General features: G+C 34.7%; 4 protein-coding genes across 7 annotated transcripts; 2 read left to right on the top strand and 2 right to left on the bottom strand.

Moving 5' to 3' along the window:
• Positions 1-4: 4 nt before the first annotated feature.
• Positions 5-7,262, bottom strand: LOC111462432 (tRNA (cytosine(38)-C(5))-methyltransferase). Its single transcript, XM_023105992.1, has 10 exons — positions 7,081-7,262; positions 6,878-6,988; positions 4,583-4,676; positions 3,503-3,621; positions 3,296-3,418; positions 1,872-2,205; positions 1,675-1,769; positions 1,304-1,369; positions 1,125-1,189; positions 5-267 (listed from the first exon to the last, which is right to left on the bottom strand). The coding sequence occupies exons 1-10, from the start codon at positions 7,153-7,155 to the stop codon at positions 189-191; spliced, it is 1,161 nt and encodes a 386-aa protein (XP_022961760.1). The 5' UTR covers positions 7,156-7,262; the 3' UTR covers positions 5-188.
• Positions 7,263-7,903: 641 nt separating this feature from the next.
• On the top strand, positions 7,904-14,622 carry LOC111462430 (peptidyl-prolyl cis-trans isomerase CYP95-like). Of its 4 annotated transcripts, XM_023105989.1 has the most exons (15): positions 8,484-8,610; positions 8,897-8,951; positions 9,295-9,383; positions 9,520-9,568; positions 9,689-9,713; positions 9,815-9,869; positions 10,380-10,418; positions 11,346-11,463; positions 11,646-11,773; positions 11,872-12,247; positions 12,481-12,599; positions 12,723-12,918; positions 13,008-13,694; positions 13,808-13,876; positions 14,066-14,622. In XM_023105989.1, the coding sequence occupies exons 6-15, from the start codon at positions 9,845-9,847 to the stop codon at positions 14,364-14,366; spliced, it is 2,058 nt and encodes a 685-aa protein (XP_022961757.1). In that variant the 5' UTR covers positions 8,484-8,610; positions 8,897-8,951; positions 9,295-9,383; positions 9,520-9,568; positions 9,689-9,713; positions 9,815-9,844; the 3' UTR covers positions 14,367-14,622. The 4 variants fall into 4 exon arrangements, with proteins under 4 accessions (XP_022961756.1, XP_022961755.1, XP_022961757.1 ...); XM_023105988.1 differs by lacking the exons at positions 9,520-9,568; positions 9,815-9,869 and adding an exon at positions 7,904-8,062 and having other exon boundaries at positions 11,887-12,247; XM_023105987.1 differs by lacking the exons at positions 9,520-9,568; positions 9,815-9,869 and adding an exon at positions 7,904-8,062.
• Positions 14,623-17,811: 3,189 nt separating this feature from the next.
• On the top strand, positions 17,812-21,368 carry LOC111462433 (acyl-protein thioesterase 2-like). The gene is made up of 10 exons (XM_023105993.1): positions 17,812-17,940; positions 18,578-18,669; positions 18,759-18,873; positions 19,606-19,642; positions 19,738-19,807; positions 19,932-20,036; positions 20,365-20,515; positions 20,627-20,709; positions 20,814-20,907; positions 20,993-21,368. The coding sequence occupies exons 2-10, from the start codon at positions 18,639-18,641 to the stop codon at positions 21,087-21,089; spliced, it is 783 nt and encodes a 260-aa protein (XP_022961761.1). The 5' UTR covers positions 17,812-17,940; positions 18,578-18,638; the 3' UTR covers positions 21,090-21,368.
• Positions 21,369-21,661: 293 nt separating this feature from the next.
• Positions 21,662-26,673, bottom strand: LOC111462981 (protein tesmin/TSO1-like CXC 2). Its single transcript, XM_023106811.1, has 10 exons — positions 26,581-26,673; positions 26,113-26,270; positions 25,946-26,036; positions 25,706-25,861; positions 25,481-25,609; positions 23,617-24,375; positions 23,439-23,537; positions 22,435-22,501; positions 22,186-22,378; positions 21,662-22,115 (listed from the first exon to the last, which is right to left on the bottom strand). The coding sequence occupies exons 1-10, from the start codon at positions 26,671-26,673 to the stop codon at positions 21,662-21,664; spliced, it is 2,199 nt and encodes a 732-aa protein (XP_022962579.1).
• Between the last annotated feature and the right edge of the window lie 507 nt (positions 26,674-27,180).

The raw sequence follows: 27,180 nt of genomic DNA, 5'->3' as shown, positions 1-27,180 counted from the left end.
TATATTTAGAACAAGAAATATATCTCTCCGTTGAGTAAAATAGTTTAATACATAATTCACTAGAAAATTGAGAACTCCGGAAGAACAAATACAGTGCCTATTAGTGGTTGCTCTCTTGGTTTATAAATACAATGCCTGTTCCAACGTCTCCCCATTTTTGTATTCTTGGATGGGAATGGAATCTTTAATCAAGATGGCTCAGCGAAGAGATATTTGAGCAAGGGAGCAACAACGGCAATGCTCAAACTATTCCCCAGCAATGCATAGCTGCACAGAATAACAAACGTTCTATTAATTCTATGTTTGCCAGTTTTAATCAATGTAGGAAAAACAACTAAAAAGATAGCACCAAACTCCTGAACCAATATTTCAGTAGTTTTTCAAATTTTTGAAATAGTTAAAATTACTTTTTTTCACATTCAAGCTCACTCTGAAAAATGTTTTAATCATCCGAAATCAATTTTGATTGTATGGGAATGAAACAATTAATTTTAACTATTTTGAACTCACTCTCAAACATGCCCTAAATGACTCATTTTACCTACCTAAACAGTGATGCCTGTCTTTTGAAATTTGATAATTAGAAGTCCAAGTTTTTTTTGTTGTTATCAAAAGGAATTAATTAATGAAAAAGGTCGAAATTTCAAAACACTTCATTGTCTTTTAAAATCTGATAATTAAAAGTCCCAAGTTTTTTTTATTATCAAAGGAATTAATGAAAAAGCTCGAAATTTCACAACACTTCATTGTCTTTTTAAATCTGATAATTAAAAGTCTCAAGTTTTTTTTTATTATCAAAGGAATTAATTAATGAAAAAGGTCAAATTTTCAAAACACTTCATTGTCTTTTGAAATCTGATAATTAAAAGTCCTAAGTTTTGTTTTATTATCAAAGGAATTAATTAATGAAAAAGGTCAAAATTTCAAAATACTTCATTATCTTTTGAAATCTGGTTTTTTTAATTATCAAAGGAATTAATTAACGAGAAAGGTCAAAATTTCAAATCAAGTGTTTTTTTAATAGTACGAGGAAAGACGACCTATTATGTCTAGAGAGGCCTGCAGAGTTGAACCTATGAGCGATGAGGAAGGGAAAGGGTCCATGAGAAAATGAAGATACATACCGTTGTCTGAGGCCGATATGCTGTGGAAATTCAAAATCTTCCGGGAAGGAATGCAAGTTAGCAACCTAATATTTGATAAAAGGAAACAAAATCTACGAATTAATGAACTGAAACAACTGCAAAATGAGATCTAATTAAGAATCATTTCAATGTCGTTTTAATATAAAATCATCGTGCACCTCTCTAGGAGTAAAATATCTGAGCTTCTGCTCCTTCAGAGAATGAGCCTTACCCATCCTTTCCACCTGCAGCAACAAAAGTCAGATGACGTTGCATAAAATTTGCATTTAATAATTCTAAACGAACGAATATCGCTGCTGACCAACACAAGGGGGGAAATTGCAGAAACACCACGATAGATCTGGTTCTAAATAAAACTTGAAATCTAAATATGAGAAGCATCAATGATTTTTGTTTGCTTAACATGCAACATCAAGTTTGGGACGTGCTTCATTTCCGGGTTCGGGGAAAAATACAACTCTATTGTACCCCCACACCAAAGGTGCAAGACCATACATTCGAAACTATTATGTAGAGGATGAAATTTTACCTCAAAAGGTGCCAAGAGTGAGCCGGTACCCTTCACATATCGGTAGTAGCTTTTTGTGAAACAGCAGCATCGCCTTGAATCAGGATATACAATATCTGAACTATTTTAAGGATCTAATCCATGGTCTATAGTGAGTACTGGTGATGAGATAGTATGGATCGTACTATAGCAATTAAACGTAAAATATGTCTGGATACCCATAGCACTGCCCCATCTGTCAATCAAACTGGATGGGACGAGATACTGATCAAAAGATTCAATGTCTTGCTCATCCACATCCTTGGTTTTCTCCAATGCACCCTCTCTGTGAATACTACTGGCATCATGAGAACTAAACTCGTTTTGATGGTTGGAATTGTCAAGAAACTTACATATTGGCTCACAAGAGAGCAGGAACTTATCAGAAGTTGTTTGTGATCCATGACTTTCAATGATATCTAAGTCAGCATCATTCTCGAGTAGTGGCCATGGAGACCAAAGAAGTTGATTATTACATAATTGTGTCTGAAAGGATAAAGGCCTCCTTTTAGCCTGCAAAAGTAAAAGGTTGCCACATAAATTTAGAAGCTAAAGTTTAGGTAAGTAAGAAAAACATATTTTTCACAGTACCAAGTAATCGAAAATAAAATAAAAAACAGATGATAAGATCTGCCTTGAAACACTTAATTCACAGACAAATAAGGCAAATGCATATTACGCCACCATCTAAGTGTTTCTAATCTAGACTACAGTGGGTTTAAAGCAATGGCTAGAAGTAAGGCACTCATCCAGATAATGACAGTGGGGGCACGATCACAATCCTTTTTCTCAGTTTCTATATGGGAACAATTCCACAGTTTCAATATTTTGTCAGTCGGTGTCATCAGGAGTACTCCACAAGGGTATTTTAAAAGTGCATCGAGAGTAGGCCGACCAATAGCTGAATATGTCCCTGGGAAGTGGGAACTTTTTTTAAAATTTTTTTTTTTATTGCCCTCTTCTCTCCAGTGTTATTCTTCATCTTGCTTGCCATTATAAGAGTATTTACCCCTGAAAGCCCGCAGCCACAGAGACTGAAAAGTCCTTCAGTCTCACTAAGGAAAATTCGCCAAATAAATCTTTCATGTGGTTGGGGGTGCATTGAATATGCGACTATTTATGTACCAGCTTTGTAGGAGGTGGGAGGAGTTAAAAGTTCTGTAGGGGCAACTTCTTGTGTCTTGGTTTAGATGATGATAAGGATGAGGGGGTTACAACATAAAATGAATGATACCCAAAAAATAATTCATTTAGAATTTCAAGTAATTAAAACGGTTGCCTAAGAAGCCAGTTAAAAATGTTCTTTAATGTTATCAACAAAAGAACATGTTCCTATGACCCTTTAATGTTTTTTTTTCCCTAAACGTTCCTGGCAAAATTGTTGCCTTTAGGAGTTAAAAAGATGTCTTCCTTGAGAGATTTGATGTGATGTTTATTATTTTTTTCTGATATTTGTGAGTGTCTAGGCCCAATATGTGGCATCAAAAGTCTCATGAAATTGTAATGATATTGGGGAAATTAGATGTGAAAGGAAACATTTTAACAATAACCAGGAGAAGCTGTGTAAGAACAGAGAGAAAAGAAAGTGAGTAAAGTATGGTACCAGACAGAAGTACCGCGGTCTGGAATATGGGACACGAAATTGCATTGGGCTTAAAATAAACTCCTGTCTAGAAAAACCAGCTTTTTCCAATATCTCAATCATTTTTGTATGCGTGTCAGATGTCTGCAACAAAAAGGAAGGCATCTAAAGTATGGCAACGAATCAGCCAAGTAAATTCCAGTGCACAGATAAGTTCAAGAAGCATACCTCAAAGCCAACGACGTTTTCCATGAATAACATTACTGGTGGCCTCGATGCTTGAAGCATCAATTCAAGAATTTTGAGGAATGAAAATGCCCGGGCATCGCCAGATTGCTTTTGCAAACCTAATTAAATGGTGCACAATTATCCACTTTCATTGCATGCATAAAATGGTTGCAGACAGATTGTTCTGGTGAAAGGCTTGTAAACCTTGGTGTGTGTGTTACACACATTTGTATATGTATAAAATGAGTATGAATGTTCCAGCATCAGGATTTCAACTATTCTAATGCACATTTTAGTTTGTTATGTTACAGTCTTATAGATAGAGAACAAACACAAAATAAAATAAAAAAAACTGTTCAAATCGTTTTGGCAACAATTTATCATTCTATTTAGAAGGTGCCTTTTACAATACTCGTACTCTATTATAGATAGGAATTAAATGAAAAGAAAAGGCAGTTAAATGCAAGAATATATGAAAATAATTAATTGACGCATAGAAAGCAGCAAAGCCGTGATATAATAAACGAATTTCATCTCATTTCATGATTTTATACATTGCTAAACATATATTTCAATAAATGATCTAAACTATATTATATCATTGAAAAAGTATATATACTAAAGATTAAACTGTGCTTGTCGTGAATCTACCATTTTTGCTTAAAACATTTTTCCAGCCAAACTCAAGTGAATAGGAAATCATTTATCATAATTTACGGAAAATTAACTAAGAAACTAGCTTTGTAAAAGAATATTCTGGAAATTGGAAAATAAAGCCTCTAATATATAACTAGTTCGATTCTGAAGCATGTTCCCCAATGATAGTTGACAAGTAGAAATTTCTCACTTTATCACGGTGCTTTATTGAATGAAAACTGAAAAACATTCAATAGTAGCATGTAGCAAAACCATTTATTTGAAAGTTTAGCTTGAAACTGGTAGAATATACAATAGTTTAAGGCACTTTGATATTAATAAATAGTAGGTATGAAGTGTACTTTCGGTTTGCAAAAATTTCCTTAAACAAACAGCAGGCGATACAAATTATTTATTTACTTCTCAATTGTCTCGTAACCATACCTTGTCTAGTATATGGTTGGCAAGGAGGTGAAAGAAGCCAAACGTGAGCTTGGTAGCTGTCGATATCAGCAGCAGTCAGACTTTCAATATTACCCTACCAAATAAAGTTCTTAGAAAAGAATGATATGATAAATTTATTTGAAAACAGAACAAAGTTTGTCCCAGTATTATGCAAACTGAAGAAGCTTAAAATTAACCCAAAACAGCACGTTTTGGATAATCTTGAGCCGTATGCTCTGTTTTGTTCTTGAAAGAAAACAGCCTAATAAATGTTAGTTTTGATTTCCAAAGCGAAGAAAATTGCAAAAAATTTATTTACATTTTTATATTGTGTGTCTCATTAAGATAAAAATTTAAAAGTTTAAAAATGAGCTTTTATTTGCACTAAAAAATTACAAAACATTGTTTTCAAGGGTTGCATATCATTTGGTATCAAAGCCCTAAACAGGCAAGTACTAAAACCTTGAATCATTTAGTATCATATTCTAAATGATATGAAACCCTAAGGAATTGCATATATGAACTCTCCACCCTTCTACCAAACAGGAATTCCACCCAACGAGAACTCCTGATTGTCAAGCCTCAAAATCCCAAATCAATTTAGAATCAATCATAAGGGAAGGATTAGATGATGGATTACCTTGATGATCAAAGACCTGAGGTAAGAAGAACTAGTTCCTAGGTAGAACACTCCACAAGAAAGTTGATTAAACTTACCTTTTTTTTTTTAAAAAAAAAAAAGTTGATCAAACCTACAGAATGCTCAAGCATGCAACCCTAAATTAATAATTGCAAGGAAGGTGGTGAACTTTCAGTCATTTGCACAAAATTGAGGTGTTTAATCTCTGAGGACCAATATGGATGCGAAATATAATAATTTTTTCAGCATCCTAAACTTCTAGACTCCAAATTAGATAATAGATCCAAAAACTAAGGATGTTGGACCTACGTAGTTGGGAAAAACGAGAATTCACCTATACCACTGAAGAATTCAAGGGCACTCCATGGTTCGTTTTTTAATATCTAGTTCAATGTCTTTCTTATAGTTCTCATTCGCTTTCTGAATCTTACCATTAGCTCAACCAAGGGAACAGGGTTGCTTTTGACTATAATAACTAAGCTTAAAAGGAAAAACTAACACTCCTAGTTAAAAAAAGTTCGCTGGCAAAATGTAAGAATTTCTACAGGTATCCTAAATGTCTAGACTCCAATTTAGATAATAGATCCAAGGACTAAGGATGACAGACCAGGAAAATGAGAATTTAATTGAGAGCTGCCATGCCACCTACATCATTGTAGAATGCAAAGATTCTCGTTCATACTTCAGACTCAAAATTTGCGTCTTTCTTCGAGCTCTTTTGTGCATTCTGAATCTTACCAGTAGCTCAACCAATCACAAATGGTCTCTTTTGACCATAACTCGTACAAAGAAAAAAAAAGAAAAAAGAAAAAAAAAAGACACTCCTATACAAAGGAAGCCTTGCATAAGCTGTTACATGTCCTAGATTGCATAACGCTTATAGTTTGACAATTCAAAGAGAAATAATAAAATCCACTACGCTAGTCATTTGAATAAGAGATTCCAACAGAAATGCTTCATATAGCTACCATATTCTCCACTACGTTGTGAGTTCGTACTAACTTCATTTGTAATCTTATCGCTAAGGAAATACGTCCATCAATCAGAGGTAGGTAATTCCAACGAAATAGACAATCGTAGTTCCAACATTCAATAACTGCAACTTAAATCTACTAAAACCACGATTGATAAGAACTGGCATCTCATTTCTGAATTTAGAGAATTGTTTCGTTATCTGTACTGAGAAGCAGCAAAACTTTACTCCTTCGACAGATGAGTAATGGAACCGTTCTCCAAAAACAAGAAAGAAGAAGAAGAAGAAAATGATGTCAAAGAAATGTAGGACGCTTTTGCTTCGGAAATTCAAAAGAAAGTCCACGACGCTAGGCATTTGAATCAAATATCCAGCAAAAACATTTCATATAGCTATCGTACCGTCCGCTTACGTTGTGAAGTCATACTAGCAATCTTAATCTTATCACTTCAAAAATATATCCATCAGCGTGCAGGAGGTAATTCCTCACATCCTAGATAAGTTTAGCTCCAGCATTCAACAATTTAATATTCAATCTACTTAAACCACGAGTGGAGATAATTTATTCAATTTTGAAGAAAACATCAGTTTCATTGTTTTATGTCGAGAAGCAGCGAAAATTTATTCCTGCGACAGCAAGCAAATCGATCTCAAACGAGGTAAGAAGGAGATTCTGTCATACCTGATATGGACGATCACCGAAATTGTGCTCGTAAACGTCGTTTGCTTTGTCGTTAATATCAAAAGCTTGTATCACTTTCGCATCGATGCCAGCACGCAGTAGCGAGTACCTCTGTAAGAATAAAATGCACAAACAACGCGTCTGTAAAGATATACGCCTGAGATAGAGAACGAGACAGAGAGAGGCGCAGGGTGAAAGAGTACCATGCCGCCTATGCCGCTGTAGAATTCAAGGACTCTCCATGGTTCGCCTTGCAGCTTCGGAGAAACCTTCTCCATTTTCGTCTGGTTACTCTGCCCCGCCTGTGCGGAATCTTTGCGCGGCAAGTGCTACCTCGGCTAGAACTCGCACAAAATTTTAGTTTATATATGGCTCCTAAAAAAACTTGTCTTATTGTGCTTTGCGGCGATCCCGCCTATATACTAGAAGTCATTTTGTTCAGGGTTTGGTTAAAATGCGAAAATAAAATGACTTGTAAATCAAATAATCGTAGACGATGCACCATAAATTTTATTTCTATTTATTTTTAATAATTAAGTTTAATAATTTTATTACATTAATTTTAGAGAATTAATTATTATTGATTATAATATTTTTATTAAGTTAAATTATTAAAATAGTTTCAACCAATTAAATTTTATACGTTATTGGAATAATAATATGCTTTAAATTTTAGATTTTTTTTTTGTTTATTTAACTATGAATTTTAATCATTATCAATGAATAAACAATTTTAGTCAAATTATATAAACTTTTAATTGTAAATAATTAATACAATAATCAAATTAAATAATTAATAATAACTTTTTTCTTTGACAACCTGTAAAATTAATAATTAAAAATTTTGATTTCACCCGATAATATGTATTCGGTTAAGAAATTAAATCACCTGTCGTGTTTATATTTTAGTTACATTTCTTGGAATGGGCCGACGAAAGAGCAAATGGGCCACTTTTACAAGCCCAAAAACAATGAATCCGCATGTATTAGCCTACACATCGTCCATCTCTCTGACGCTCATCTGGGTTCAACTGTTTTATTTTTATTTTTATTTTTATTTTTATTTTTTCTGTGGTTCTGCATTTCTCAGGTGACTTTAGGGTTCTCATACTTCAATCCGTAATTTGTCAACATTTGTTTGCAATTCTTCTTTGATCTGCGTGAACTCTCTTTCATTTGAGGCGGGTGAGTTCATTGGTTGCCCCCTTAAATTTTAGTTTTCGTTATGGCTTGTGCATCATGCAGTATGCTTGAAAATCTATTTCATCAAAGTTCATCTTCTATATAGTTTGACCGGCTATTATTGTTTCTCTGCCCGATTTTGTACTGTAGAGTATCAATTCTATTTAGGGTTTAAGAATTTGCATTTAGTTGTTCACTTATTTAATTTACCGCGAATATTTGCATGCGCCAAATTGACTTATCTGATAGTTTTTGATGCGTTAAATTAAATTTTATCGGCTGATTTTGTTTCTTGATCACCCGACTTAGCGAGCGTATAGAATATTTTTGTTAATGTGTTGCGTCTTTTTGACGTTGATGAACGACTGGTGTTTATTTGCCTCGTGGTTTAACGTAGTGACTTGCATTCAACTCATCAAATCAGGTATATGGTTGTAGTACAAATTTGAAGCTGAAGGAAGGGAAAGAAGAACATGACAAAGAAGAAGAACCCATTGGTTTTTCTGGATGTCTCAATTGATGGAGACCCCAAGGAAACAATGGTTTTTGAGGTAGTTTCCTATTTGCTCCTGCCAAATGTATGGATTAAGTAGTTAAAGCCATTGCTTGTGTGATACTTATTGAAGCCTTTGTTGTTGTTATTATTATTATTATTATTATTATTTTGTTTGGATAAGAAGCAATTTTATTGATAGTGTGAAATTACAAGAAGGGGGAAACCCTTTTTTAATTGAAGAAAAGGTTAATTTTACTTTTATGTTCCTTTTTAATTTTTCAATATGGTTATTTTTGCATGATTACATATTTAATTTTTCTTTCCTTTGCATAATTTTTCAGCTGTTTTATGATGTTGCTCCAAAAACGGCTGAGAATTTTCGTGCTCTGTGTACAGGTAAAGCTTATGCCAAATATTAATGTTTGTTGTTATTGCAAATGCCAGATTCCCATTGTTCATATCCTATCAACCGTTAATAATTATCAGACTGCAGAATATGATGTTGGTAGTGTTACAGGCCATATTATCTTACTCATATATAATAATCTTGTAGAACTATGTATGTTTAGCAATATTTCTTTTTTTTAACCACTGAGTTATTATTGGAGTACTAATGTTTACAACACTATCTTTGCGGTAAAATGTATTTTATTTAATTATTATGGTGAACAACTTGCCTTTCTCCTTTATATAACTATTTATGTAATTTTGGATTACTTATCTTTTATTTTGATTTCAGGAGAGAAAGGAATTGGCCGAAAAACGGGAAGACCACTACATTATAAGGCATCCTTTTTTCATCGGATTCTTAGAGGTTCCATGGCACAGGTATGTCTACATCGGGGTGGTCATCTCCCCCAAATATAACCGTTTTGATATTGGCTGTAACGCCATGTTTTCTAGTTGAATGTACCTTAGAAGTGGTCTGTCTTTTTTTAGTCAGTTACCCTTGTTTATGCTGTAGGCTACAGGGCTGATGGTCAAGAATCCTTTTCTTGTGATGTAGTTTTAAGGTTGTACTTGTTAAGCTGTCCATATTTTTTTTACTTAGTTCTCATTGATACCCAAGTAATTTGTAGACATGTCATTCTTTCTTTAATATGAATTAATGGTTCTTTTCCATATCTTTCCAGGCTGGAGATTTTGTCAAACGAGATGGTATGTATTTTCTTTGGCCTGTTTATTTTTCTCACTGGATTATCTGTTGAAGTTATATTAATCGTTCTTTCATTTTTTTCACATGTATTTTAATGCTACAGCAATGAACTTGGCTCTGTAATTGGGTAGAGATGCCCTTACCAATCTTTGAAATTGGTAATGCACCTTTAGGTTTAGTTTTTAAATTCAAAATTCAAGTTACAGTTTAACTATATGATTGTTAGTTGATAGCTGGTAGCTAGTGAATCGTTGAAGCGCTAGTCTATCTTGTGATTGGAGATATTCTTGCATGTATCAAAGAGTTGAATTAACTAAGTTTACTTTTTGAATAAAGCTGCCCTTTTCTTGGCCTTGCTATTGGAAACTAGAGCAATGTTATTATTATTATTATTTTTTTTATCGATAGCTGCCGTTAGATTTTATTTTATTTTATTTTCTTGAGAAACCTTGTTGAAGATTGTATCAAGTAAATGTAATGTTCTGGACGACATCTGGTAACTACATCTTTGAGGAGTTACAAGAATGTGGTTTCTTTGAAAAGTTGTTTGAATATTGTCTTTGCTATTTTATAGAAGTAAGAACACTGACCTGTAGACAGTATTAACTTGTACATAGTTTTTTACATGATGATGAAAGTTAATTCTTCCCTGCTCTTATCTTACTCAGGTACTGTTGGAGAGAGCATATACAGTGGAAAGTTTCCAGGTGAATTTTGCATTTTCTGAAAATGTTTTTATGCTTTTCAAGATGGAAGTTTAAATACGGTTTCATTTTGCTTGTATTACTCTAGTGTAGTTATTGAGTTAATGCATGGTTTGGTTAGGGACAAGAAGTCTGTTGCTTGTTGAAATGAGCTTTGAAATTTTCATCAGTTTTGTCCCAATGTGAATAATCTTTAAGTTTTGAGCTTGAGAGATTTGAAGGCAAATCTCCTATTTTTTTTTAGCTTTAAAATGTGTGTTTTTATTTTTCAAATTTTATTATTGACAATATGAGGGGTATGCTTATAATTTTTTGTTTGATATGATTTGTGGTACTGCCTCTTTACATCCTTCGATTTCTTAATTTGCTTGCATGCTTGCTATTATGGAATGGGGCTGCTAATAAAAACTTTGGTGGCTGTATTGATTTCTATAGTATTCTATATCTATTAGGTTAATTTAGATTTATTTCATTCTCATGATAAAACATATTTTGTTTACTATGAAAAGCAGGTCATGGAGCCCCACTTTATTTTCTATGAGGTTCTTCCCCCACATTGATAGGTTTCCTTTTTATAAGTTTATTACTGCTTTATATTCTTTGAAGACATTTTACTGAAAGAACTGCTACAAGTGATACTAATCTTGTTTCGGTTCTCTTGTTTCTTGACATGATATGATCTTAATCCATATGTTGTAATTTTATGGTATAGGCTGCAGTGTCTCGCGCTATTTTTTTTATTGTGACCATTACTGCGTGGTTTTCTTTAAGTGCACACTCATGCTTAGTATATAGATTTTCAGAAGCATCCTTTTGTTTAGATATTGTTTTCTGCATAATTGATTGTAGTTTCACAAGCCATCAAAAGAGTTTTAATGTGCATGCTATTTTGGTAAAATTGAGAGTAACAAATGCTTGAAATTAGTACAGATGAACCTCCTCGGCTAAAACATGATGGACCTGGTCTTCTATCGATGGCAATTGCTGACCGTGACAATTTAGGCTCCCATTTTCTTATCACATTTAAGGCCAATAATCATCTTGACAGGTTTGTTAATGTAGTATTGCGCTAATATACTATCGTTATTATGTCTTTGTTCTTTAAAAAATTATTTTTGTTACTATTGTACATATTATATTGATGAGAATAGAAGTTTGATGTGTTGTAAAGTTATCATATTATTTATGTTGACCTGATCTCTCATTCTCCCTCCGGTACTGCTCTTTTAGGAAGCATATAGTATTTGGAAAACTTGTCCAGGGTTTTGACGTACTGAAAAAGATAGAAAGTGTGGATGTAGAGGATGGTGTTCCAACTGTTACAGTGAAAATTGTCAACTGTGGCGAGTTTAATGAAGGTCGGAATTATAAAACATATTGATAACTTGTTATTTATTTTATTATTGTGAATTGTTTCTTGTGAGTTAATTTGTCGACCCTAAGGCCATTTTTTAAGTTGACTGTTTTGCAGAAAAAAGAAAGATAAACAAAATGAAAATAGGAAAGATTACTTCTTCAGATGACGATAGTCATGAAGAAAAGCGAAGAGGAAAGCAGAAAAGAACAAGGGAGAGGAGGAGGAGGAAGAGAAGATACCACACATCTGATTCAGATAGTTCATCTGATTCGGAATTAGACTCCGACTCTGAGAGTGATTCTGACACAGATTTGTCGTCGTCCTCTTCTTCTGAAAGTTCTTCCAGTGATGACAGGTCTAGAAAGAGAAAGAAGGCTTCTATGAGAGGCAGATATAGACGTGGTAAAAGAAAGGATAAAAGACGTGACCGAAAGAGATGGAGGCATGATAAGAAGTCTAAAAGAAAATCTAAAAGGTTCTTGATATTATGACTTAAAAGTATATCTTCATTATTTATTTTTCTGATTCTTCAAGATTTTTTTTTCTTTTTATTTTTTTGGGTGGGGGAAGGAGCTTGAAAATGTATGATCTTGATACAGTTGATTGTTTGGTTCATGTCCTTCGGTTTTCTACGCATGCTTTTAAGTGAGTTAATATGGACTGCAAGATGGGCATTATCTAATACTCAGTTTTTTTTTTCATCGCCAGGGCCTTGGACAGTCTTACGGATACTGAAAGTGACAGCAAAAGCAGAAGCACTTCTGTGCAAGATGGCCTTGATGTTCAAGGGAAAGATATAAACCGTAAGGGCTTGTCGGTGAAACCTGGTAATTTTTTTCCCTTCATCCTTGATCTTGGTGAATATGATGATGGGTTCTTCAATTCATCTCTAATTCTTCCCAATCACTGCTTGATTGCACGCATCATGTTGTTTTTGTGATATCCTGCAGCTGAAGATGTACCTCAAGCCTCAGATGCCTGCCATAGAAGGAGAGGAGAGGTAGATATGGTGGAAAATGATGGGGAGAGATCCCATAAGGAGAATGGTGAGCGAAGGAGCAATGGCATTGCTGAAGTGAATTCTAAATCTGACAGATGCTGTGAAAGACAACCTGATATTGTAGACGACCACCCTGGAAAATCTAGGTCCACTCTCTATTCTTGTCACGCCTCAGTTATTCTTTGTGCTTAACAATTGTTCCAGATCTGGTATTTTATTAAAAGTTGATGAGCAGGAGTCGAAGCTATAGTCCTAGAAGGACGATGAGTAAGAGTATTAGTCGCAGCAAGAGTCGCAGTGTTAGTCCGAAACGAAGTATGAGCAGGAGTCGAAGTATTAGTGGAAGCCCGCCTCGTGCACCATTGAGGAACAGGAGCATTAGCAGAAGTCCTGTTCGAAATGGTAGCAGGAGCCCGGGTATGGGAAGAAAAGGTAGGAATATCAGTAGAAGCCCATTACGAAGCGGGCCTCGGAGAGGAGTTAGCAGAAGCCCCTTGAGATCCAATCTACAAAGAAGTCCAAGCAGGAGCCCACCTAGAAGAGCCTCTAGAAAATCAATTAGTAGGAGTCCTGCAAGAGTTTCCAAAAGTGTAAGCAGAAGTCCATTGAGGTCGTCTCGTCAGAGTCTGAGCAGAAGCTCAGGTAGGGGGCCTTCTAGGAGGAGTATCAGTCGAAGTCCTCAAGCACCAGTTAGGAATCGAAGGAGCTACTCTAGGAGTCTTACTCCCATCCGTAGGCCAAGGTCACCGGCATCTGATAGAGGGAGAAGTGCATCAAGAAGTGTTTCCCCAGAAGGGTCTCCAAAGCGCATCAGAAGGGGGCGTGGTTTTAGTGAGCGTTATTCATTTGCTCGAAGATACAGAACACCCTCTGCATCTCCTGTCAGGTCATATCGTTACAGTGGAAGAGTCGAACGTGACAGGTGAGCTTTTTTTATCATGTTCAGTTTGTTTAATGTCACACTTCCAGTTTTCTATGCTTAGAAGTGAACAGCTCAGAGAAATGATCTTTTTAAGTGCTTGCTTGTGTTACTAGATATTCGAGTTACAGAAGATACTCTCCTAGGCGCTATAGAAGCCCTCCTAGAGGAAGATCTCCGCTAAGGTCTGTCATCTCTCTATTATTTCTCACAATCTAAGTTCTGAATTGAATCTATTCATCAACATAAGAGTTTCTTCCCATTTGACACATGACCAACATAAAGCCTTAATCTTTTAAACAAGTACAAATGCCCCTATGGTATTGCCTACATGTTTTGGTCTTATGTTGCTTGATAACTTCTCATTTATACAGATACAGAAACAGAAGAAGCAGGACTCCCTCTGCATCTCGTAGTCCTCGTTACCGTAGTCGTCGTTATAGCTGTAGTCGAAGCCCTATTAGGAGCTGTTCCCCAGTTGAGGGATCCAGGTCTCGTGTGTCTCCTCGAGTCGTTAGGCGGAGATCTTCAAGGAGCAGATCCCCATCGAAATCAAGAACCCCTGCGGATTCACAATCCCCAAGAAGAACGAGCAAAGATAGGTCCAGGTCACCTTCTGGTAGCCCAGATGGGAAGAAGGGCCTGGTCTCTTACGGCGATGGATCTCCAGATTAAGAGAAGGTGAAAAGATCATTAAAAGAAAGAAAGGACCTTCATGATTTCATGGAGACCATAAATTATGCATTCTAGCCTTGTATTAAACCCGGCTTAGATTTGTATCAGAATACATCTCATAGGATATAGAGTGAATAATATCATCTTGGATCATTTTCTTTTCTGGGTATTCAGCAGTGTTTGCATGTTTACAGTTGTTGGCCAGTTTCGGGCGATTTTGATATCTCATGTTGATCTAAGGTTCTAGTTTCTCCAATATCGTTGTATACCTCTTATTTTATCTTGACGATATCGTCGTTTTTACTCTACTTTCTCTTTGGATTCAATTTTTGAAATGTTGCACTAACCTCGATTTTAAACGACACGAATTCAAGATTCCTAAACTAAGTATCTGTTTTTTAAAAGGTTTCATGGTTTTTCTTTAGTGTTTTGTTAGTTGTGCGTCAACTGGAAGATGCCAAAATCATATGAAAACTTCCAAATTATATTCGACAAAAAGCATATTGACAAAATTTATATACATTTCATATAGTATTTAATTTCAATCCAAACCGTCGTATGAATTAGATTAATCTAAAATGTAAGATGAAATGAAGTAGTGGCGACAGCATCTTATTATATACAAATAAAAGGATTTGAAAGGTGACGAAGAGATCTATTTTAGTCCCATCGCCTATTATTCCAAAGATCAAATCCCATCTTAGGTTTTTATTATCAAAGAGTTGACAACTTTTTCTTTCAAAAGCAAAGTGTGTAGGGTTTTTTAATATTCAATTTTAAACAAAGTAAAGGTAAGTGCCTCGTAACTTTAGAGTCTTTTTTCGCCAAAACATTAAGAGAAATTTGACTTAGAACAAATTTTTTACTTTCTGTATTTGGAGAAATAAAAATATTTTTTTTTGAAATTTCATTCGTTAATAGTATATATAAACTTAGTCATTGAATACCCATCCTGTCAAAGAAAAAAAACACAAATATCTTTTGATATGAAAAAAAAATTCTTAGAATACAAAAAATTGAATTTGCAATATTTTAGATTGGACTATTGATGTAACTCGGAGAATTCATTCTCATTACAAGATCTTTTTTAAAAGAAATGAAAAAAAAAAAAAAAGTCTTTTCTCTTTTTGTAAAGAACCTTCATTTTATCTTTTTAAAATTTGGAGATATTGCTATCTTTAAATTTGATTACAACGTTGACTCAAAAGAATTTCCTCACAAGAATATAATATTATATAATCGTATGAAGATTCTTTGAGCTAAAAGAAAATATATAGCATTTTTTATAAAAAAAAAATTCCCCAAAAAACCCTTTATTTCAATTTTAGCCGAAGTTGAAAGATATAATAATTTAGAGGGTTGAAATTGATTCAAAAATTTGCAGAAGAATCTAAAAAAATGGTAGAAAACGAAGGAGATCTATGATTCTTAGCTGTATTGCATAGCCATTCATCCTATAATTGACCAATTTTTCAACCCTTTTATCATTGGTTTTGGTAGCATTATTTCAAAAGTATGTAAGTGTCCCGTATTCTGTATTACTACAAAATGTTTATGAGCATGTCCCTTTCAAATTTGGATAAGATCTCTCTTTATCACATTTCGATTATTAAATTTTTTTTTAACGTTTTTCTTGTTAATTTAAAATCTCCACTTTATAGTAAACACAAAATTCAATATCATTTTAGAATTATGATTTAAATAAAAATGTGTGAATATGTTTTTTTTTTTTCAAAAAGGGAAAAATGAAAATTGGAATTTTTTATCCCAAAGAATGCATTGAGTAAATGTTTTTTCTAAAAAGTTACTAACATTGGAATAATTTTGAAATAAAATATTTTAAAAATAAAATTAACTTTTCTAGACACAGAAAAAAGTAATAATTTTGAAGTGTATTTAATATAATTTATCAGGATAATGATTAAGAGCGAGTAAAAATTTGATTAATTTTTAAAAAAGAAAATTCAACACTAATTCTTTCAACATTAAAAATTTCAACCAAAACAAATTTTATTAAATAATTATCTCAATTACATTACCTGAATTATTCATTCAAATTTTTGTTTTTCATAAAATAAATTTTCATTTAAAATTACATTATAAATACTTAAATAATATTGTAAATAATTTCCAAAGGCATTTTTGTAAAGCATTAAGGAAACGACACGTGTTTAAGTAGCATGATACTTTCCTTTTTAAAAAAAAAAAAATTCTAAAGCTAAATATTATTTTATTTTTCCCAATAATAAAGATTGATTCCAAAAAAAATAAAGTCCGCATATTCTAATTTTTTTTAATTGTAATTCGGAATTGAAAATAGTACGAAAAGGTTAATAAATTCATTAATTAAATTTTAAATAGATCTAAAAATATAAGTTTATATTCAAAATAACAACAAAATTATATGCATAATATAAATGCAATTATGAACAAAATTTTCTCTTTCCTTAAAGTCTAAAATTAAAGTATTTTTTAAAGTTAATATCAATTTTTGTTACTAAAGTGCCAATTTTAATTAAAAAAAAACAATATTCACGTAGTTATTTTTTTTAATCAGTTCCTAAAATTTTATATTTATTTTATTTTTAATTTCAAAATTTCGTATTATTCATATCATTATTTTATGTTAATTGTTTAATTTGTTGACAATGTAATTTCATATATAAATACTAATTTGATAATCTAAATTTTATTAAAACTTATATAAAATATTAAAATAAAAGCCAAACATATTCTTTTATATACAATATGTAACTAACTTATATACATTTTTTTTAATTCCTCGATTTTTTTTAATCAATTATTTTTAATGCATTTAAATTTTAAAATTAACCTTGAAAAATATAATATTACAAAAAAAAAAAAAAATACCAATTTACTTCTAATTTTTAGAATTTTCAAAAAAATCATATATTTTCTTTTGAAAAAAAAAAAAGTCTCAAACTAGTAAGTCATATTCATGAAAACATCATCACACGATTGAAAAGTACTTTCTCGAATGCTTTTTCTGTTCCATCTTGATTAGATAATTATATTCCAAACACGTATTTTTAATATATAATATTTTTAGGTAATTTTCTATTTTAAATATAATTTCGTTTTTGTATTAATCTTTTATTTTTTTAAATAATTATTTTTACTTTAAAGTATCTAAACAGTGTCACTTTTATATGGTAAATATATAATATTTATTATTAAATTTTATATAAAGTATAATTGACATATATTTATTTGGTTAATTAAAAAAAAGAAAAGTACTAAAATTACGGATTTCATGCACGCCCTTCCCTAAAAACCGAGGAAGTTAGAAGGCAAGGGGGTGCAAAAAAGTAATTTCACAGGAAGCCCATTGTGTAAGAGAGTAGCCGTTGTTTCTGGACTTTCTGGGCCACTTTAGTCCCTTCGGCGTTTGAAGTATTAGGAAGGAAACAACGGAATAAAAAGAAAGCAAGAAGAAGGAGAAAGCAGTGTGAAGGGACGCGAAGGCAAAGCTTTTACAAAAGAGACAGAAACTGGAAAAGCCGATATGCTTTTCGGGTCGTTAAACACTTCTACCCCAAATTTTTTGTAATTGGTAAATAAAAACCCTCAAATCCTCTTCACTTTCTGCTTCTGTTCTTCATATTTAAGTAAATTTTAAGCAATCTGTCCAGATCTTTCCTATGAATTCTCGCCGTCATCAATGCTTGCTTGAACATTCAACTTTTAGGTCTGTAATTTGATGGCTGTCTTATCATTCTTTATGTATTGTATTTTATACCCTTTCTTTTTTTTTTGCATAAAAAATGGTTGAAAATTTTGATTAGTTGCTATATTCTGGTGTTGCTGTAGTTGAAGTGCTTTAGCCTTGTGGGTTGTCCTGCGTTCACGGGCATAGATTCTTTGCCTCTCACTCTCTTGCCCTCGTAATCCCTCTTTTTGTTGCTCCCTCTGTGGCATTATGAACTGAAGGGCTATGTCAGCTCAGAGCTCGTTTTCTGCATCGATGCTTTAATCTCTTGTGGATTCTTCTTTGCCCATAAAGATTTCTTGCCTTTTTCTTCCTTTTTTGAGATGCCTTTCACTTTTTTTAGTATTTGAGGACTTTGGAGGCTGTTTATGGGTTGTGATATCAGGAGTAGCCAATGGAAAATTCATGGGTTTTAGTTCCATTTCAGCCCTCCCAAGTGCATATAAATACAGTTGGTCAATTCTAAAACTCTTCATTGCAGGAACTAATTCCAACGCCCAAGTTGTTGCCTGTCTTGCTTCCAACATTTTTGTGGAAATACAATGAGCTATAACAGCTCTGCTATGGGTTCTGGTTTGTTCACTTTCTGCTCATTTTGTTTTATTGGTTTACTGGCCATCAAGCTAAACTAGCTAGCTTTCATTTTTGCTCCATTATGTCAGGTAGTAGAACAGGCAGGATGAGCTTTGAGTTTGGGAGGACCCATGTGGTCAGGCCTAAAGGGAAGCATCAGGCAACTATTGTTTGGTTACATGGCCTTGGTGATAAGGGGTCAAGGTACTAATGGCTTATCTTCTTTACGTTCTCCTTCCTGTTTAGCCAGCTTATTAGAGTTATTTTGCTAGTTTCTGGTTGACTTACTTCGATTGAGATTAAGAAGAAACTTTGAGGTACTATGTGAGATCCCATATCAGTAGGAGAGGGGAACGAAACATTGCTCATAAGGGTGTGGAAACCTCTCCCTACCAGAGGGGCATCGGAAGGGAAAGCCCAAAGAAGACAATATCTGCTAGCGGTGAGTTTCCAAAGAGGACAATATCTGCCCGCCGTGGGTTTGGGCTATTACATACTTGAGTATAAACACTCACTGAACTCTATGGCGCATTACATGTAACTTACAAACTTTCCATCCTAATTAGTGGGTTATATCTGAGCAGAGGACTTTCTTTTTGTCTTCCATGCCAAAAGTAAGGGAAGAAGTGGCTGAGTGAGAAAATGTCGATGTCTTGCCCTATCTTCTTGTGTATGTTCATATATAGAAAGTTTTAAAAATTCTATATGCCTTTACTAGAGATTCTTATTCTGATTTCTTTTTAAGTGGGAAGGTAACGTCATGTTTTGTGTCCTTTATAATTAGAAAAAAAATCAAAATCAATATAAAATAATGCTCATTATCATATGCTAGCTGATATCAGACATTTACATCATTAAAGGAGGGCTGGTTTCCTCATTATTGGAAGCCTATCTGGACATCTAATTTATTATTTATTTACTTCTAAATTTTTTCAGTTGGTCTCAGCTCTTGGAAACTCTTCCTCTACCAAACGTAAGGCTACTTAACATAGTAACCTTGATTGTCATTAAGTTTTGGGATTTGTTTAATATGATCAATTAACATAATAATTACGAATTCTGTTGCAGATTAAGTGGATTTGTCCTACTGCTCCTACTCGTCCTGTGACGTTATTTGGTGGATTTCCTTGCACCGCATGTAAGACTATCCAAATTTCACAAGTAGATTTATTAAAATTATGAGCCAAATTCCTCGTATGAAAACGATATATTTATTCTTGGAATTAGTTTAAATTATGAGTTACTCTGCCGTTTCGTATCAGGGTTTGATGTGGGAGATATTTCAGAGGAGTCTCCTGATGATTTAGAAGGCTTGGATGCTGCAGCATCCCATGTTGCTAATCTTTTGTCTACAGAACCTGCTGATAGTATGTTGTTTCTTCTTGAAAAGCTTTTTAACTCCCCCCAGCTGACTTGCTGTTTGTCATTTAATCACTGAACTTAATCATTGGTGTGATACTCCTCTGGTTGGTCACGTATTAGATTACCCGTTATTGTTGTGTCAAGGACTCGAACCGGTAGTTCTCATTTAAAACTATTTCATATATACGGTTTTGAAACGAAGAACAATTATGAATTGTATGTAGGGTAGGTATAGATAGAGGTTTCATCTACCTTCTCATATCGTTTTTACAGATGATACTTGGTGTTTGGCATACAAATTTGTCATATTCTCACTCTTTTTCTTACTAACAGTTAAACTGGGTATTGGAGGCTTCAGTATGGGTGCTGCAACTGCTATTTACTCTGCGTCATGCCGTATTCTTGGGCAATATGGAAATGGAAACCTATACCCTATTAACCTTAGTGCAGTTGTTGGGCTTAGTGGCTGGCTTCCCTGTTCAAGGTTTGATTTTTGTTTGTGAATTATGAAGAAGCCGAAACACACAGTGCACGGTCGTGAGAAAGCCTACACGGGTGGCCTTTGTTCTTTATCAAAGCCTTTTTTTTGTTGTAGATCTTTGAGGAACCAGGTCAGTGTGTCACACGAAGCTGCAAGGCGCGCTGCGTCCCTGCCCATTTTACTCTGTCATGGTTCAGGTACACTGCTAGTTTACGAGTTCAAGCATTAATGCACTCTTGTGAGAACTAATTTCTCTCAATTCCCTTAATCCTATTGAATTTTACTGAGCGGTTGGTTACAGGTGACGATGTCGTAGCTTACAAACACGGGGAGAAATCTGCACATACATTAAGTTCATCTGGATTTAGCAATCTAACATTTAAATCCTATAACGGGTATGTTCGTATCTCGACTTTCTAGTGCTTCTCGTTTTGTATGTCTGATAATAAGTAACAAATAAGATGGGATCTTGCAATGCAGGCTGGGCCATTACACCATTCCTGAGGAGATGGATGTTGTTTGTAATTGGCTGACAGTCGTTTTGGGGCTCGATGGCTTACGGTTGGTCGATCACTGAAGAAGTTGCAGAGAAGAAGCATGGAGGTAAACAACGAAGACCATTTTTTAGGTTCGTAACAAAAATGGTAGAGACGTTCGAGCATAGGGGCAGCAGAACGAATGATCATAGTTAGTTTTGGTTGCTTCGTTAGTAAAGAATAAACCATTGCCTTTCTGGTTTCTGGTCTTTAGCAAATCTGATAGAGTTACTGTCCACGTTTTACTCGTTTTCGCCTTCGGTTTTTTAGTCTAAGTTCGGGGGTATACGAATCTGAGAAAATTTTCAATGTTGTTGTAATCTAATATAAACCCTTTTCTAAATCTATATATGACTACCTACTTGCCACTGATCTTAGTTTTATGAATGAAATGTATTTATTTCAACCATTTACTTTAATTAGAACACATTTCCATAAATGAAAGAATCCATCAATCAATCCAATGCACAATTAACCAAAAAAACAAAAAGAACAAAAACAAAACAAGAGCTTACCTGTGTATTCATATCTACACTGCTCCTCTATGATCCAATGGCTTGGCATTGTGGCTCAATCATCTCCCACTCGAGTCACTGGTGGTAGCTGCTGCTCTTCATCTGTCGCGTGGGGTGAGGTGCGGGAAGGGAGGCATCGACTTCACTATATATCTACGGCGCTCCATCCTCCCCAAAGAATTATTCATCCCAACCTCATATTCGTTGTTACCATAATGAGGGGGAAAAGAAGCCATATTTGTTTCTGGAGAGCCTCCATTAATGGACGTCTTCTGGCCTTCCTGAACTGGGGGCGTGTCGGGTGAACTACTTCCAATGCGTAGCTGGTCGGTACGTGACATGCTTGTACAACCCTTTGGCTTGGATGGTATGAATGGCGTTGAATTGATCTGCTGCTGCCGCCATTGGCAAGAATTTGCATCCATTATGTCTGTGTTTGGTTCTACAAACTTGTCGTAGCAATCTGGAGTAGACGAGCTTGCCGTATCAAATTCGGGTGAGGGGCGACATATTCCGGGCACGATCCAGGATTTTAGGGGATCCGTTTCGTAACTAAGTGAAAGGAAAAAGGAATTAGAAACAATTCAGATACAAAAATACCTTCATACCAATAGATCCTTACCCTGAGTATTGGAACGATGGTGTTTGCGGGGAGTTGAGTTGTTGACTACAGAACTCAGAGGGGGAGATATCTTTCCTTAATGCCGTCGCATCATGTTCATAAATCAAGCTGCCTTCCACGCTTCCAACATCAGCTTTTCCAGTTGGCACCACCTCTGGAGTCCCATAAAATTTTTCTTTTTCAATGCAGTTCACTAGATCATATGATGACAAAGGGAATGAAGAATGGAAGAATTCAAGAACACCATACCTTCTCTCTTGCCATGGTCATTCCTACAGTCATTACATTGACATCTCCCTGTGCATCCAACATTAGCCTTCGAAGATAATCATAATTAGCGAAGAACGAATATTGATGTTATAAGATTAAATTCTAAGTTTAGCCTTTTTTTTTTTTTTTTAAGATTCAATTTTTATATCAAATAAGTTCGTTAATTTAAGAAAATGTTGAAAATTTAAAGTTCTATCCAATATTTGTAAGCTTAAGAATTTATTAGACGTTTTTGTTAGGAATCGACTCCCTACAATGGTATCATATTGTCCATTTTGAGTATAGGCCCTCATGGCTTTGCTTTGGGTTTTTTGAGTTTTTTTTTTTTTGTTTTGTTTGTTAGGAAATCGACTCCCTACAATGGTATCATATTATCTCCACTTTGAGTATATGCTCTCGTGGTTTTACTTTGGGCCTTTTGGGGCTTTTTTTTTGTTGTTAAGAATCGACTTCTCACTGTGGTATCATATTGTCCACTTTGAGTATAGACTCTCATGGCTTTGCTTTGGGCCTTTTGGGGTTTTTTTTTTTTTTTGGTTAGGAATCAACTCCTCACAATGGTATCATGTTGTCCACTTTGAGTATAGGCTCTCATGGTTTTGCTTTGGGCCTTTTCGGGCTTTTTTTTGTTAGGAATCGACTCCCTACAATGGTATCATATTATCCACTTTGAGTATAGACTCTCCTGGCTTTGTTTTGGGTCTTTTGGGGTTTATTTTTTTATTTTTTTATATTTTTTTATGAATTCCCACCGTAATATATCATATTGTCCACTTTGAGTAAGGCTCTTATGGCTTTACTTTGGACCTTTTGGGACTTTCCCAAAAGGCTTCATACTAATGGGGACCTATTTCTTATTTATAAATCTACGATCAATTCTTAAATGAGCTGGGACTCATTTTCAACCATCCTCAACAGTTTTTTAAAATCCAAAGACAGAACTAAATGTAATTTAACTAATTACATAGAGATGGGTAATAAACCTGAAAGCATTCGCAATATTGTTTAGAGCACATAGACTTTATGCATTTGCAACCTTTTTTATGTCTAGCCAAGGGTGGAGTCGATAGGCTTCCGTTCTCCTGTGGAAAAATGAACAATGAACAGCTATATTAGAGTGAACTAAAATGATAAAAAAATAAATGTTATGTTACCACTCACATTATTTACTGGAAGCTCATTACGGTCCTCAATAACCGTTGGAGCAAATGCAAGTGGATCTCGGGTTTCAATTTGATGCCTCGTCTCAAGAACAGTTCGTAAATTTTTTGGATTGTTAAAGCATCCTTGACAAGAACAAGACTCAGAACAATACATCCCAGCAGCAAAACAATCGCAATACAGTTTCAAGCACTTTGATTTTGTGCAGCTGCAACGTTTTGCATCATCGCCATTGTTATTGACTGAGCTTCTCTTCCTTTTCCTTCTGGGAAGAACTTTACTGATCTTTTCAAGATTAGGGGATTGGTTGAAGTCAGAATCTCTTGTGTCATGTGGAGTTTCAGATGTCTCGGCTTTGACAGCAGCAGCATTGCAGGGCTCCAAAATGAAGGAATTTGGTAATGAAATGGCCTTGTTGGTACGTCCTACAACAGCATTGCAGGGCTCCAAAATGACGCTATTTGGGTGCAACCCTATACCTGAAGGCTGGGGAGCTTGCAAGAGAGGGTTGCCAACAGATGCAGGACGTAGTGGTGTCCGCACCAAATGAGATGAATTGGCTGCTGCTGGTACTCTGTTGTTAAATGTTGCTTCGAAGTTCATAACTGAGAGGTCTGTGTCCTCAACCAAGCATGGATATTGTGTTGTCATCTCAGCATTGATTGTATAATTTGAAGGAAAATTGTTTTGAGGAGCACTGGCTGCAGCTTCTTTAGATTGAAGGTAACGTTGACGCATACCGTGTAGGGGTTGACCAACCTGTTGCAACGTTTGTCATCAGCAAAACTACAACTAAAAGGCTCCTCCCCTTTTAGAACAAAATTGAACTTGTTTTTATCATGATTTTCTTTTTTATCGCATTTGAATTCTTTACAAAATTCCAAAACATGAACAAGATTTTAAAAAATTGGTTTTGATTTTGAAAACGGTTAAAGAACGAGAAACTCTGATACCATGTCAAGAATAATGCTATGATATCATGTTAAGAATGTGAAACCAAAGTGAGATTGAAAGTTCGAAAAACATAGGTGGGATTGAAAATTCCAGTGAGATCTAAAGCCTAAAGTCCCAGTGGGATCTAAAGCCTAAATTCCCAATGGGATCTAAAACCAAAGCCCTAGTAGGATCTAAAGCTTAAAGTGAAAGTCCCAATGAAAGTTCCAGTGGGATCTAAAGATCTTAAGGTCTAAAGTCCTAGTGGGATCTAAAGATCTAAAGTCCGCTAAAGTCCCCGTAGGATCTAAAGCCCAATTTTCATTAATGTTTAGAAGATTATGTTTAAATAGGATATAAGCGGTCAACTAAATCCTAGAAATAAGATAAAATATACTAATAACCAAAGCTAAAGATAAGATAAAATATATCAAATTCCTCGATATAAAGAAAAATCTAATTGATTCTGTCGAAAATATATTCTAATAAAAGTACTCCTAAAAAGGTAGATAATAAAACAAAGATATTAATACGAAAAAGTGGTGTTTTCGAGCTTAATTTTCTTCAAAACAAATGGTTATCAAACGAGAATTAAATTGTCGAGAATTTATTGGGTTTGAAAATCGTAAACTCCAAAACATATTATGATACAACACCATATGAACTGCAATTATATAGACTGTGCTATTATGTCTAATCTATCTAATGTAACATATCACCTTAAATCTGAAGGGACATAATCAATGCATGCCATCTGCACTCAGGTATCATAACTAGGACACCAATGCATACGAGATCCTTCAAATGACCAAATGACAAGCAACAGCTAAACCATTCAGACTCAATCTCTTTATATTTGATCGATTCAAATCAGTTGAATTAAGCCAAAAAAAAGAAGTTAATTTTGCATCCAATCAGTATGAAATTGAACCTGAAAAGCTCTCCAAAATGCATCATTGCTATTGCATTCATAGGCTCCATGTGAAGTAGCACTGCATAACTGTTCATTACAAGATCGAGGCACAAAATCTGAGTAATCCTGATAGATAGCACTACCATCCTGCATCTTCAAGTGTTCATGATCAGTTCATACAAGATTATGCAGAGAATTCAAAACACTTGTATTTGGGGATGAATGGCTACACCAAATAGTTACCTGTTCACATAAATCTTCACTCCCCTGTTCCTTATAAGCCTTTGAGGTGGATAAACCAAATTGGTTACTACAGAATTCAAAAGATGACTGCTCTTCATAAACTTCAGGTTGTTCATCTTTATTGGAAAAAGCTTGGATTATGCTTGTCCCAGCAACCTTCAGTATGGCATCCACATATCTTAATAGGCTGAAGTTCTCATAAACATTTGTTTAATGAGTATACAGAATTAACATACAGACCTCTTGCAACTCCGCCAAGATATCGTCCACAAGATCTGGATTACAGTAGGCTTCAATTTGTGCAGTGTTAGATGACTCAAAATTGGGAGTCCTGGGTAGAAAATACGATAAGTAATTTATAGTAGAACGAAACGGAATAATGGTATCAACGATCAATGATCAAGAACCTTTTCGAAAGCGTTGATTCAATAGTTTCCGCATTCAACTCTGGAGAAGAAAATACAAAAGGTTGGGATTCATCCTCAATAAATCCCGTGGCTACTCCATAATCACTCTGGTTGGACTCTACTAAAAATATGTTGTCGACGAATTTTGAAAAAGAATCCTGAATTCGAAATAGAAAAGAAATTTGAATACGTAGATGATCGTCATATAAGAAGAAATCGACGAATTACAAAATCATTATACACAAATGAAAAGCCAAAAATGAATCCGCCCCAAGAATAACCATGAAGATCATCTTAGATCATTGACAGATCAAAATACAAAAAAGAAGCATTACTTTACTATGCGGGAACTATCAATCCATATACATTAAAGAACAGAAAGAATCCATACACATCAAAGAACAGAAAGAAAAGAGAAATCATGTGAAGAGAAGAGCGAAAATTCGACATTGTGAAAAGAGTACAAACCCAAGGAGATTCGGACGAAGAAGTGGGAAGAGTCGCAGTGGATGAAACAGTGATTAACGTGGGAGTAAGTGGAACAGTTTTTGGTGAATCCATAACGAAAAAAAAGCTAAATTTTGTTCTCAACCTAACAACAATTCACTGATTTTGATTGATTTTGGATTGAAACTGGTGATAAAATATGAGCGTTAATATGAAAAGAATTGTTGTGTTGAATAATAATAAGAAAAGGCGGGGGAGGAGAGAGGAGCGAGGGCAATGGGCGATCGGCTGAGCAACGATTGTGAGAGGCGAACGTAGAGATATTTTTAAAAGATAGCGGGAATTCTATCCGTGGATATTTGGGCCTGAGGATTACTGGTGGCCTATTGGGCCTGAGGATTACTGGTGGCCTATTTGGGCCTGAGGATTACTGGTGGCCTATTTGGGCCTGAGGATTACTGGTGGCCTATTTGGGCCTGAGGATTACTGGTGGCCTATTGGGCCTGAGGATTACTGGTGGCCTATTGGGCCTGAGGATTACTGAGCCACGATCTGCATTAATGGCCCACGAATTTAACCAAACAATAGAAACGCTTTTTTTTTTTTTTTTTTTTTTTTTTT

Source organism: Cucurbita moschata, unplaced genomic scaffold, assembly GCF_002738365.1.
Source record: "Cucurbita moschata cultivar Rifu unplaced genomic scaffold, Cmos_1.0 Cmo_Scf00027, whole genome shotgun sequence".
Lineage (NCBI taxonomy): Eukaryota > Viridiplantae > Streptophyta > Magnoliopsida > Cucurbitales > Cucurbitaceae > Cucurbita > Cucurbita moschata.
Note: the sequence above shows the minus strand (reverse complement) of the source record. Positions and strands in the feature narration are given on the sequence as shown.